Genomic DNA, 14,640 nt, shown 5'->3' with positions numbered 1-14,640 from the left:
AGCATTAGATAAAATAATTTTTAAGATTTCCTCAAGAGGTTTCATCTTCTGTATTCTTTGTGGGGATGGGATGAGTACTGAGACTTTCCCCTTGTAATGGTGGTCAAGGACGGTTGCCAACCACGCCTATATGCCAAGTATTCTTGGGTCCTTTCGCAGGCTTTGAAGCATGAGGGAGCCCATGCACCGCAAAATTGAGATGGCATGAGAAGTAGACTTCTCGGGGTCACTGAGGATTACAGTATCTGGACCTGCCTCCTCCCAGCCACGTACTACTCCCAAGGGTCCTGGGGATGGAAAACCATCTCTTACTGTTTGACATAGGTCTTCCTCTGCTTCAATGCCTCCAGAACTGCCAGAAACATCCTCCCTCTCCTCTTGTGTGTTCTGTGGCGTAGGAACAATGGTGTCTGCATAAAGTGGGCCTTGAGAGCAAAGGAAGTCCACCTTTTCCTCCTACTGCTCTGCATCGCATGCCCTGTCCATAATGCCACACACAGGGATTATGTGTCACAGAGTCAGAGTCACAACAGGGATTGTGTCACTGATGCATGCATTGTCACAGCTCACCATCCTTGTGGCCTCTTCAAATGGTGACAGTACCATGCATGCATCCTTTATGTTACTGATTTTCAGGGGGAAAAAAAAGCAGAGTCGGCTTGAGCCTGTCATTGTGCTATACTCACACAAGTACTCGTTGACGGCCCTCTGCTGCATGTGCAGCCACTGATGCATTGCCAAAGTTAAGTTCCATCTGGTGGGCATGTCAAAAACCAGGCGCATTACGGGCAGGTGGAATTCCTGCTGAATTTCCTGCTGAATTTCAGCCAACCGAGCACTGGCTGTGTATGATCACCTGAAATGGCTACAGACTCTTCTGGCCTGCTTTAGCAGATCTTCCAACCCTGGGGACCTATTTAGGAAACCACCAAATTGAGGACATGTGCCGGGCATGGCACATGTGTCAACTTTCCCTTTCTAAGGGCGGACAGGAGGTTTGTGCCATTATCGCACACCACCATTCCTGGTTCCAGCTGACATGGCATGAACCACTTCTGGGCCTGCCTGCTCCTGCAGGGCTGCAAGAATCTCTGCTCCAGTGTGATTCCTGTCCCCTAGACCAGTGTTTCTCAGCATGTCCTCAAGGTGCCCCAACAGGTCATGGTTTCAGGCTCAGAGGTAAATAGAAAACACCGCGCTAACCAGTAAAATGAATGAAAGCTGCTGCATACAGTTTGACAAAAACAACAAAATAGGCATATGGAAAAATGCAGCGCATGTACAAATGAATATAGGTCTTTAAAATGTCAAGAAATAACTAATTGACCACAGGTGCCTTGAAACACAAACGTCCATAGATGGATGTAAATGTCCAACCGCACTGTTTCACCATTTTAAAGACCTATATTCATTTGTACATGCACTGCATTTTTCCATATGCCCATGGTTTCAGGCTCCCCAGTATTTTGCACAGGTGATTTGATCAGTTTCACTGCCTTAGTAATTACCACAGCCGTTTCATCTGAGGGAAATCCTGAAAACATGACCTGTTGGGGCACCTTGAGGACTGGAGTTGAGAAACACTGCCCTAGACACACTAGCTGAAGCACTGCATGGCACTTTTTAGCCTGACTCATTGAATAGCCCCTTGAACGCTTAGGGGGTACTGGTGTTTCATAGGACAATTCAGCAGAGGAGGGCATGGAGGAGAAGGAGGAGGGGGTAGAGCGGACAAATCTTGCATCATCACCTCTAGCTGTATGGAGACATGGTGGCACAACAAGCTGCAGAACTGAGCCCTGCCTTGCATCTTTTGAGTTGCAAGCAGAGTTACCCAGTGTGCTGTGAACGAAATATATCGCCCCTGACCATGACCAAAAGAAAACTAAATGCAAGAATACTGTGCACATAAAGCACCTCACATTATACTGCTTACATTCTCCACACCCCTATCCCATAGATAAAATAAAAGTTAGGCTGGGGGCGTGGCTGGTCACGGAGTGAAATGGCTGCTTGATACCTCAGCTCTGCTTAGCCGTGGGACAGATCGCAACCCACAGCACTTCCTGACAGCGTTTCTACCCTCTGTGTCACACCAGAGGGGAGAAGACTTGAGTGGCACCTGGTGATATGTCTATTAGGAGACACAATACACTGCACAAGCCGCGCCGCCTCATGGATTTTTTCCCCAAGCCGGCCATGCAGCACAGTAAAGATGGTACCGGAGCAGCGCCCTGTGCCTCCTCTCCAGACACCAGAGGGATACAAGAACAACCTGCCATGCCAGAAGAGATGGACAGCTCAACTCCTGACACTGACTGCTCTCAGACTTCCCCCGCTGAGGTAAGAGAGCAGCTCAATCTCCAGCCTTTTCCCCTCTCCTCTGCTAAAAAAAACAACACTGGGATTCCCCAGCAGAAAAAACCCTCAAGTGACTCACTCTGACTCCCTAGCTTCTCTACCTGCCTCTGACCAACCTGCGTCTGATCATACTCTCAAGCGCATGCTGCTCTCCCTACCAAAAGATATTATCAACAAGCTCCGGTCTTCTATTCCCATGCTGCACTCTAGAATTGATCATGTAGAAGACCGCACTGATGACTTAGAAAAGCTAATGGCTGAATACACTGCGGCCTACAATGAAATGGCAGATGCCTATGATCAAAACACTGAGGAAATACACCTCCTGCAAGTCGCAGACTTGGAGGATGGATTGAGGAGGAATAACATTACGTTTCGGGGTGTGCCAGAGACCATTAACTACTTGCTGGTGTACGTTTTCAAATACATTTTCAGGCAGGCAGTGATCCTCAGTGCATAAAATATATATATTGTCTCCTACATCTATATATATCCACTGCATTCCAGTCTAGCCAAGCCTATATCTGACTGCAGGCCATTGCTGGTGCACATTCCCAAATACACTTTCAGGCAGGCAGGCAAGTGATTCAGTGATCTGCAGTGCATTAAATATATATACAGTCTCCAACATATATATATACACTGCATTCTAGTCTAGCCAAGCCTATATCTGACTGCAGGCCATTACTGGTGTACATTTTCAAATACACTTTCAGGCTGGCAGGCAGGCAAGTTATTCAGTGATCCGCAGTGCATTAAATATATATACAGTCTCCTAGATATATATCCAATGCATTCTAGTCTAGCCAAGCCTATACCTGACTACAAGCCATTTCTGGTGTACATTTTCAATGACACTTTCAGGCAGGCAGGCAGGCAGGTGATTCAGTGATCTGCAGTGCATAAAAATATATATACAGTCTCCTACATATATATCCACTGCATTCTTGTCTAGCCAAGCCTATACCTGACTGCAGGCCATTCCTGGTGAAATTTTTCTAGTAAACTTCAGGTGGTGTTTTACTAATCCAATTTTACAGCATGTCTGGAAGGCCACCAAGGAAATACAGATGCTTACAGGCCACTAAAAGAGGGCAAGCAGGCTCTGTGTCTACAGCCAACAGTGCTGGACGTGGACACGGTGCATCCTCAGCACGTGGCCGTGGGGCATGCTTGTCCTTTTTTTCGACAGCTGGCCATGTTGAGCCACAACATGCAGAAGAGTTGGTAAAGTGGATCACAAAGCCATCCTCATCCTCTGTCACCTAGGCTAAGACAAGTTTGGCTGCCAATGCAGCTGCCAAAGTGGCCTATTCCATCGGCTCAATTTCATCAGTCACTCCTTCCCTAGCCCCACCATCATGTCCTGAGGAGTCCCCCAAACTGTTCGACCACAGTGTCGGGAACATGCTGCAGGAGGATGCGCAGCATTTTGAAGGCTCCGATGATGGTGCCCAGGTTGATGATGAAGGCAGTAACGTGAGCCCAGAAAGAGGGGGTGCTCAAGAAGGACAAGAAAATTTCAGTCATGTTCTCCCAGCTGCAGCATACTGCCAGGTTTTCTCCCGTTGGAGAGGAGGGAGGGGATGATGAGGTCACTGACTCTAATTCGGTGCCTGATAGAAGAGAGGAGGAGGAAGAGGCACATCTCGAATGAGGCAGGATGCCCTCCAGGGGCCAGCTTAAGGACAGCCAACTGACTGCATCACACCGCAGAGCTCCGCATGTGCAGGGCGCTGCTGACTCCACACGTTTTTTCAAAAGCTCTTTGGTGTGGGCCTTTTTTGAGATGTGTGCAGCAGATCACACAGTTGCTGTTTGTAACATATGTCTGAAGCGTATCAAGCGTGGCCACAATAGCATCCGCTTGGGCACCACATGCTTGACCAGACATATGTCGAGCTCCCATGCAGTCCGTTGGCAACAGTACTTAAAAGACCCACACCAAAGAACAAGGTGGACCTCTCCTTGCTCCTCTTCAGCTGGGATCTCCAACCCCACTACACCTTCAGTCCTCTCAGAGACCTGCACTGAGAGGAATGAAAGTGTAGAATTAGTTGTCCCAAGCACTTGCGGACAATCTGCTAGCGGTACACCTAAATCCAATTGTAGCAGGCAAATTTCCCTACCCCAGTTGCTCAACCGTCAAAAGAAATTTGGTCCCAGCCATCCACATGCTCAGCGGCTGAATGCTAGTTTGGCTAAATTGCTAGCACTCCAACTTTTGCCTTTTCAGCTGGTAGACTCTGCCCCCATTCGAGAATTTGTGGAATGTGCGGTACCTCAGTGGCTGGTCCCCAAACACCATTTTTTTTTCTCGGAAGGCCATTCCAGCTCTCTACCGCCACGTGGAAGGCAATGTCTTGGCCTCGTTGGACAGGGCGGTCAGTGGTAAGGTGCATATTACCGCTGACTTGTGGTCCAGCAGGCATGGACAGGGACGTTACCTTTCTTTCATGGCGCACTGGGTAACCCTGCTGGCAGCTGGGAAGGATGCAGGACAGAGTGCAGTAATGTTGGAGCTTGTTCCACCACCACGCCTCCAAAATGCTGGTAGTGGTGACTCTGCCACACCTCTCTACTCTACTCCCTCCTCTTCTTCTTCATCTATGGTCTCCTCCTGTGCAGATTTGACCTCACAACCAGCGGTGCTCAGTAGGCGTTCTAGGGGCTATGCAAGCACTCAGGCATAAAGATGCCACGCGGTGCTTGAGTTGGTCTGCTTAGGGGACAGGAGCCACACTGGGGCAAAGATTATGGCAGCTCTGCAGGGACAGGTTCAAAGGTGGTTGATGCCACGCCAGCTTCAGGCAGGAATGGTGGTTTGCGACAATGGCACCAACCTCCTCTCTGCCCTCTGACAGGGACACGTGACCCATATTCCCTGTTTGGCTTGCATACCTAATTTGGTGGTGCAGCGGTTCTTGTGCAGGTAGCTGGGCTTACAGGATCTCCTGAGGCAGGCCAGGAAAGTCTGTGGGCATTCCCACCGGTCATATAATGCCAGTGCTTGGCTGGCTGACCTTCTAAAGGAATGCAACCTGCCCAAGAACAGCCTCATCTGTGACATGCCCACCAGGTGGAACTCAACGTTGGCAATGCTGCAGTGGCTGCACATGCAGCAGAGGGCCATCAATGACTACCTGTGCAAGTATGGCACCAGGACAGGGTCAGGGGAGCTTGGCTTTTTTTCGCCACGCCAGTGGCTAATGATCAAGAATGCATTTACTGTCCTGTCATCGTTTGAGGAGGCCATGAGGATGGTGAGCAGTGACAGTGCATGCATCAGTGATACTGTCCCTCTTGTCTTCCTGTTGGAGCACATGCTGTGTGGAATAATGGACAGGGCACTTGAGGCAGAACAGAGGGAGGAAGTGGAGGACTTCCTTTACCTCTCAAAGCCCCCTTTATCCAGACAGTATTCCTACAGGCCCGCCTATCACACAGGAAGAGGAGGAGGTGAAGGATTGTGTCAGCACGGAGGTGGAACCTGGCACTAAGCATCAGCTGCAGTCTTCAAGGGATCATTTTCAGTCTCCAGAAACCCATGGACTTGTATGTGGTTGGGAGGAGGTGGCTGCAGATCATATTGTCCTTAGTGACCCAGAGGACTCCGGACCGAACGCCTCAGCAAACCTACGTTGCATGGCCTCCCTGATCCTGGTATCAAGGAGAGGGATTAATAGTGGCTGGCAACCCTTCTTGATCAACGTAAGGTTGCGGAACTTATCCAGCCTTTACAGAGGGAGCAGAGGATGAAACATCTTTGGGAGGCCTTGCAGAAAGATTTGTGCAGTGCGTTCCCAGAGCCTGGGAGGTTGCAATTTCCTGGTCCTCCTGCACAACGTGTTGCTGATGCTTCGGTCAGTCACAGAAGGAGCGATGGAGAAGGTGGCCATCTGACCCATGCGTTCAGACAAATTTTTAGTCCACAGCCCCAAGGTCTGATCTGTTCCAGCAACCATCGCCAGCGTCTGATTTACATGGTGCAGGAATACCTTTGGGCAAAATCAGACTTGGAGACCTTTCCAACTGAAAATCCACTGGGTTACTAGGTCTTGAGGATGGATCACTGGCCAGAGCTTGCACAGTAGGGATGAGCCGAACACCCCTCTGTTTGGTTCGCACCAGAACATGCGAACAGGCAAAAAATTAGTTTGAACACGCGAACACCATTAAAGTCTATGGGACTCTAACATGAATAATCAAAAGTGTTAATTTTAAAGGCTTATATGTTTGGGGACCTGGGTCCTGCCCCAGGGGACATGGATCAATGCAAAAAAATGTTTTAAAAACGACCGTTTTTTTCGGGAGCAGTGATTTTAATAATGCTTAAAGTGAAACAATAAAAGTGTAATATTCCTTTAAATTTTGTACCTAGGGGGTGTCTATAGTATGCCTGTAAAGGGGCGCATGTTTCCCGTGTTTAGAACAGTCTGACAGCAAAATGAGAATTCAAAGGAAAAAAAGTAATTTAAAACTACTTGCGGCTAATAATAAATTGTCTGTCCGACAATACACATAAAAGTTCATTGATAAAAATGGCATGGGATTTCCCCACAGGGGAAACCCGGATCAATTTTTTTTTTAAATGGCATGGGGGTCCCCCTAAATTCCATACCAGGCCCTTCAAGTCTGGTATGGATATTAAGGGGAACCCCGCGCCAATTTAAAAAAAAAAAATGGCATGGGGTCCCCCCAAAATACATACCAGACCCTTATCCGAGCACGCAACCTGGCAGGCCACAGGAAAAGAGGGGGGATAAGAGAGCACCCCCCCTCCTGAACCGTACCAGGCCACATGCCCTCAATATTGGGAGGGTGCTTTGGGGTCCCCCCCAAAGCACCTTGTCCCCGTGTTGATGGGGACAAGGACCTCATCCCCACAATCCTTGCTCGGTGGTTGTGGGGGTCTGCGGGTGGGGAGCTTATCGGAATCTGGAAACCCCCTTTAACAAGGGGACCCCCAGATCCCACCCCCCTGTGTGAAATGGTAATGGGGTACAAAAAAAGTGTCAAAAATGTTAAAAATGACAAGAGACAGTTCTTGACAATTCCTTTATTTAAAGTCTTCTTTCCATCTTCTTTATTCTATCTTCTTTCTTCTATCTTCCTTCAGTTTCTTCCTCCATCTTCTTCTTTCTCTGGTTCTTCCTCCGATCCTCTGCTTCTTGCTCCGGTGTTCTTGTCCGGCATCTTCCTTCGTGGCGTCTTCTTCCCTTCTTTATTCTCGGCCGCTCCGCATCCATGATGGCAGGCTCCCGCTGTGTGACGCTTCTCATCTTCTGACACTTCTTAAATAATGGAGGGCAGGGCCACCCGGTGACCCCCCCCCACATCTGACGCATTTGGACTTGACGGGGACTTCCCCTATGGGGTTCCCTGTGACATCAGATGGGGGCGGGGTCACCTGTTACGTAACTGGGTGACCCCACCCCCTCTGACATCACAGGGAACCCCATAGGGAAGTTATTTAGGAAGTGTCAGAAGAGGAGAAGCGTCACACAGTGGGAGCCTCCCATCATGGATGCGGAGCGGCCCAAGAACGAAGAAGGGAAGAAGACGCCACGAAGGAAGATGCCAGACGAGAACACTGGAGCAAGAAGCAGAGGATCAGAGGAAGAACCAGAGGAAGAAGAAGATGGAGGAAGAAACTGAAGGAAGACAGAAGAGAGAAGATAGAAGAAAGAAGATGGAAAGAAGAAGACTTTAAATAAAGGAATTGTCAACAACTGTCTCTTGTCATTTTTAACATTTTTGCCACTTTTTTTGTGAAATGGTAGGACCCCTTTACCATTTCACACAGGGGGGCCAGGATCTGGGGGTCCCCTTGTTAAAGGGGGCTTCCAGATTCTGATAAGCCCCGCGCCCGCACACCCCCACAACCACCGGGCAAGGGATGTGAGGATGAGGCCCTTGTCCCCATCAACATGGGGACAAGGTGCTTTGGGGGGGACCCCAAAGCACCCTCCCAATATTGATGACATGTGGCCTGGTATTGTTCAGGAGGGGGGGCTCTCTCATCCCCCCCTCTTTTCCTGCGGCCTGCTGGGTTGCGTGCTCGGATAAGTGTCTGGTATGGATTTTGAGGGGGACCCCCACGCCATTTTTTTAAATTTTGGCGCGGGGTTCCCCTTAATATCCATACCAGACCTGAAGGGCCTGGTATAGAATTTAGGGGGACCCCACGCCATTTTTTTTTACATTTTGGTTCTGGGTTCCCCTGTGGGGAAATCCCATGCCGTTTTTATCAATTAACTTTTATGTGTATTGTCGGACCGACAATTCATCAATAGCTGCGAGTAGTTTTAAATGACTTTTTGTCCTTTGAAATGTCATTTTGCTGTCAGACTGTTCTAAACATGGGAAACATGTGCCCCTTTACAGGAATACTATAGACACCCCCCAGTTATGAAATTTAAAGGAATATTACACTTTTATTTTCACTTTAAGCATTATTAAAATCACTGCTCCCGAAAAAACAGACATTTTTAAAACTTTTTTTTGCATTGATCCATGTCCCCTGGGGCAGGACCCAGGTCCCCAAACACTTTTTATGACAATACCATGCATATAAGCCTTTAAAATTAGCACTTTTGAATTCTCCCATATACTTTTAAAGTGTGTTCTGCGGCTTTCGAATTTGCCGCGAACACCACAAATTGTTCGCTGTTCGGCAAACTGACGAACAGCTGATGTTCGAGTCGAGCATGAGTTTGACTCGAACTCGAAGCTCATCCCTATTGCACAGTATGCAATTGAGCTACTGGCCTGTCCTGCATCCAGCATTCTATCTGAATACACATTCAGTGCTGTTGAAGGCTTTGTAACAAATCACAGAGTGCGCCTGTCCACAGACTCGCTTGATCGGCTCACCTTCATAAAAATGAATCAGTCTTGGATCACCAGCTACCAAGCACCTGATGCTGATGTAACCGATAATTTTTTTATGAATGTGAGATCCCTTAAAGACTGCCTATGCTGATGCTGAGTGACTATACTGTTATGCTGAGTGACTATTCTATTCCTCCTCAATGTTCATGTTAATAGCTTCTAAGAACATTTTTGGTTCTGGGCACCACCACCAGTGCCTAAAGCCCAATTTTTCTGCCCCTGTTTAGCAGGGGCGTGTAATTACAATTTTTGATCTAATATTTCACAGCAGGGCCAGTTCCTGCGCCCACCAGGAGAAACTGTGAGTGCTTACAGTGTTGTGGCAACACCACCACCAAAGGCCCAGATTTGACAGATTTAATTTATTATATTCTATGCCATCTGGGTAATCCCCAGATTAAGTCACGTAACGCGTAGGGAGTGGCTGGAGTCAGACGCGCACCAGAAGTGACGTAAGGAGGCGCCGAAAACGCCGGTTTTAAACTGTTCTTGCCTGTTATTTCTGTTCTTCATGTAAGAGTCCACTTAATTGTTTTAATAAAACGTACCTTGGTCTTTTTAACCCCACTACACTATTGGAGGCACTTTTATTCTTTCTCTTCCCCATCACTACCTTATTAATATAGTTTATAGGGATGGCTGAGTAAACACATTCACAGCTGGAGAAGGTGCCCCTAACCCTTGTTAACCCTTGTGAGCTGGAGAAGGAGCCAGAGGGGAGCGGTGGAGAGTGATGTCCATTTTACCACGCTTTTTATTACAGTATATGAGGTGAGAGTTCTGGGAGACTGACTGTTCGGGAATGAATTTATTTATGAAGTTTTACATGGATACCGAGCAGCACTGATTTGCTTTCTCATTACCACACCATCTCTGTGCACTACCTCATGAACATTTATTACCCTTATGCCCTGTACACACGGTCAGATTTTCCGACGGAAAAAGTGCGATCGGATTGTGTTGTCGGAAATTCCGATCGTGTGTGGGCTGACTTTTTCCGTCGGAATTTCCGACACACAAAGTTTGAGAGCAGGCTATAAAATTTTCCGACAACAAAATCAGATCGGTTAAATTCCGATCGTGTGTACACAAATCCGAAGCACAAAGTGCCACGCATGCTCAGAATAAATTAAGAGACGAAAGCTATTGGCTACTGCCCCATTTATAGTCCCGACGTGTGTGTTTTACGTCACCGTGTTCAGAGCGATTGGATTTTCCGACAACTTTGTGCGACCGTGTGTATGCAAGACAGGTTTGAGCCAACATCCGTCGGAAAAAATCCATGGATTTTGTTGTCAGAATGTCCGATCAATGTCCGACCATGTGTACAGGGCATTATATCATATATTATCATCTTTCTGTCCCTTAAGAGTGAACTAATTTTTATGTGCCCATATATGCATTTTTCTTGCATTTTTGCACATGCGATTTTTTGCACATGCAATTTTTTTGCACATTATTGATTTCTTCCACTTTTTTGCTCATTTAGTGGATATTTGTTTTCATTTGTCAATATTTTTATGTCTCTTGCTGTAATCAATTTTTGCACAGTTTCTTCAACCTATATATGAAGTTCTTCCCCCTTCTTGGCTGCACATTGCACTTTTTGTATTTTGAATATTTGCTAGTCTGCGTGAGATCACTTTATTCCTCTCATTCATTGTTAGGTGCTGTGAACACCATTAGGTTTTGCTGCAGATTCTTTTGACTTGTTTAATTTATTTATTTATTTTTCTTCTTCCATTTATCCATCTATTACTCAGAGTAGCGCGAGGGACATCCATACACTTTTTATTATTTATTCCCCATTCTGATGCTCGGTTTGAACTTCAGAAAGTCGTCTTCGCCAAGTTTAGATACCTAAATGCATTGAATTGCTGCCATGTGATTGGCTGTTTGTGTTACCAAGCAATTGCACAGGTGTACTTAATAAAGTGGACGGTGGGTGTATATTATGTATAATGTCCAACAATATACAATTCTTTTATTTGATATCCAGTATATTGTGTTCATTCATTTGTCACACTTTTCTATACCGTGTACTGCAATACAAATAGTGATTTTGTTCAGTTGGATGTATTTATGGGTTCCCGATAGTTATCAATAGAGTCGCTTATATAAAAAAAAAGTTTCTGCTTTCTTACATAGGATGATATCCGGGGTTACCATTTTAGAAGGTAGTATACTTTGCCAGTTCCCCACTATTTCTAAGTTCATAAACGAATTTGTCTCCCAAAATGACCCCATTTATGAACAGGTACATTGGCTAGTATCGTATATAAAAAGGGAGAAAGGCTGGTGCCATGGAAGTTGGCTAAAACATGCAGGTTTAAAAAATCAATGCATTTCAGCCATCAGACCCTAATCATGATTAAGGCCTGATGGCAGAAACGCGTTGGCATTTTAGACTGTTGTTCACCTGCATACATAAAACATTGTTTTAGCCGACTTCCATGGCACCAGCCTTCCTCCCTTTTTTGCAGGGATTGTACATGGAGGTTTGCAGAGATTTCCCAGGCTGTGTGCCGTGTTCTTGAGGCTCACCAGGCATTACACAGGAGGTAGTAACTCGGATGTACCTGTTCCATTGACTGGTATATCTTAAAATAAGACTAGAAATTCCTTATGAATCCAAAATATGAACATCCTCAGCAAATGATATGAAGAGAAAACAATCCAATGATTCCTTACTTTGCCTTTTTTCCAGTAGATGGGGTCACTTATATTGATAAATGTTTCAGGGACGTAATCTGGGCCTTTTATAATGGAAATTGTTGTAAACCGATAAATTGAAGCATTAAAAAAATGAAAGTTCTGTAAATAAAGATCGGATGGAACTTCTCTTCTCTCGTTAAAGTAGATATCCCCACCGTATGGGTTCTTGTAATAAAAATGTCTCACATATTTGTGCAGCTTTTCATGAAAGACATAAAGACACAGTTATACACAGTATATACAGATATAAGATAACAAAAAAAGACAGTCACTTCCAACACTAAGGGGTTTTCTAAAGTGAAGGGCAACAGAGACATCGGTAGCTCAGGACTGGGTGGATGCTGCCTTCCTCAGATGGGGTGATCCGATACTAAATGTAACAAAACGTCCCACACTCCACTTGAGTACTTTCATCATATACCGCCTCCTCCCAGTCTGAATATAGATATCAGATATTACAACTGCTAACAACCACAAAACAAGGCAATACTCGTTTGGTTGCTGAACATGAATTGTTTTATTGAAAAACACAGGTACACAGGTAATACTCTGGACAATCCCCCCTTTGCATTCCGGGCAGGGTAGACTGTCCAACCAGTAGTGAGAGCTGTTGGAGGAATTCGCCCCTACCAATCTCACAGCTAATCTACATACACATCCCATAATATCCATATATATATATACAAAACATTCCAGTGTGGCTGTACAGTGAGTCTGATTAGTACAGATCAGACTGGATTTCTCGGTCACCCTGTGCCCCTATTAGAGACACAGGGTGACGTAGACATAGGACTTGCATGGGGAGCTGAAATAAGGTTTTCCTAACCACCCCTAAGGATTCTGGGTTCTACGGGCCTTCCGCCCAAAGTGACTCCATCACACTGAAAAAATGGAAGACGTGCACACCTAGTGCACTAACAAAAGCATTTAATAATAAAATTCATAAAAAGTTGGTACTCACAAACAACAACTGGGGCTGTTTTGGGGGTGCACCCCCTTCCTCAGAGCTGCACCCCCGAAACACATTCGCTTATACCCTGTGATGGTATATGGCACATGGTCTCCTACTGTGTGTTTTAATGGCACAATCCAGTTGCTGTTTGAGAGTACCCACTTTTTATGAATTCTATTATTAAATGTTATTGATGATGCACTAGGTGTGCGCGCCTTCCACTTTATTTTTTTAAATATGTACAGATATAAGACTTCTAAAAATTAAAGGTTGCGTAAAAAAATACAAAAAAGTGATAGAGTTGGATTCAAATTACTAAGAGGTCATTCTATGAATGTAAATTAGACACCAGCTGTGTCCAATCACAGCTGGTCACAGCGTAACCAGGAAGTGCCGGTTATCGTCTTTTCCTCTATTCGCGCTGACAAGGCAGGTGACAAGGCCGATGACAAGGCCAGTGAAAAGGCTGGTAAAAAGGCCAGTGACAAGGCTGGTGACAAGGCTGGTGACAAGGCCGGTGAGTGTATATTCACCTTTTTAACAATCTGGATAGGTATTATTACTTTGTATTAGTAAAATAACAAATTGACACATTTTAACCCTAACATCATGTTGTATTCTTCCTTAAAATGCCACATATAAAGGCCTGCTTGCCTATAATTAGGGATGAGCCGAACACCCCCCGGTTCGGTTCGCACCAGAACCTGCGAACGGACCGAAAGTTCGCACGAACGTTAGAACCCCATTGACGTCTATGGGACTCGAACGTTCGAAATCAAAAGTGCTCATTTTAAAGGCTAATTTGCATGGTATTGTCCTAAAAAGGGTTTGGGGACCTGGGTCCTACCCCAGGGGACATGTATCAATGCAAAAAAAACTTTTAAAAACGGCCGTTTTTTCAGGAGCAGTGATTTTAATGATGCTTAAAGTAAAAAAAAAAGTGAAATATTCCTTTAAATATCGTACCTGAGGGGTGTCTATAGTATGCCTGTAAAGTGACGCGTGTTTCCCGTGTTTAGAACAGTCCCTGCACCAAATGTCATTTTTAAAGGAAAAAATCTCATTTAAAACTGCTTGCGGGTTTAATGTAATGTCGGGTCCTGGCAATATGGATGAAAATCAGTGAGACAAACGGCATGGGTACCCCCCAGTCCATTACCAGGCCCTTTGGGTCTTGTATGGATATTAAGGGGAACCCCGCACCCAAATTAAAATAAGGAAAGGTGTGGGGCCACCAGGCCCTATATACTCTGAACAGCAGTATACAGGCTGTAGGTTTGTTGTTAAGTAGAATCTCTTTGTAATTTTGAACGGGTACATTTTTAACGTGTTTAGCTCCAGCCAAAAAATCTTTTTTAAGCTTTTTGGAAAACATAGGGAAGGGTTATCACCCCTGTGACATTTGTTTTGCTGTCTTTCCTCCTCTTCAGAAGATTTAACCTCATTTTTTGTCCCAATGGATTGGAAAACATCAGTGGAAAGGAGAAATGTTTTTCCCATATTAACTCTTACAGGAGAGAATTTCCCTTCCTAGGGGTAGATTTCACTTCCTGTTGTCTCCTTCCGTTTGCAAGTAGGAGTCGTTTGTAAGTTAGTTGTTTGAAAGTAGGGTCCTGCCCTATATACTCAGCAGAAATTTGGGCCTTAGGTGTTGCTGTGGCCACAACACTGTAAGCCCTCACAGGGCTCTGCTGTGAAATATTAGATCAAGAATTGTA

The 14,640-nt window shown here is 45.6% G+C and overlaps 1 protein-coding gene across 1 annotated transcript in view; it reads right to left on the bottom strand.

Moving 5' to 3' along the window:
- Nucleotides 1-14,640, bottom strand: part of LOC141126572 (vomeronasal type-2 receptor 26-like) — a 143,414-nt gene that overhangs the window by 10,931 nt on the left and 117,843 nt on the right. Inside the window, exon 2 of the mRNA XM_073612494.1 lies at nt 11,947-12,168. Within this exon, the coding sequence (XP_073468595.1) occupies nt 11,947-12,168 (222 nt within the window). The remainder of the gene's footprint in view (nt 1-11,946; nt 12,169-14,640) is intronic.

Source organism: Aquarana catesbeiana, linkage group LG02 (genome assembly GCF_042186555.1).
Source record: "Aquarana catesbeiana isolate 2022-GZ linkage group LG02, ASM4218655v1, whole genome shotgun sequence".
NCBI classification, from domain to species: Eukaryota; Metazoa; Chordata; class Amphibia; order Anura; family Ranidae; genus Aquarana; species Aquarana catesbeiana.
Note: the sequence above shows the minus strand (reverse complement) of the source record. Positions and strands in the feature narration are given on the sequence as shown.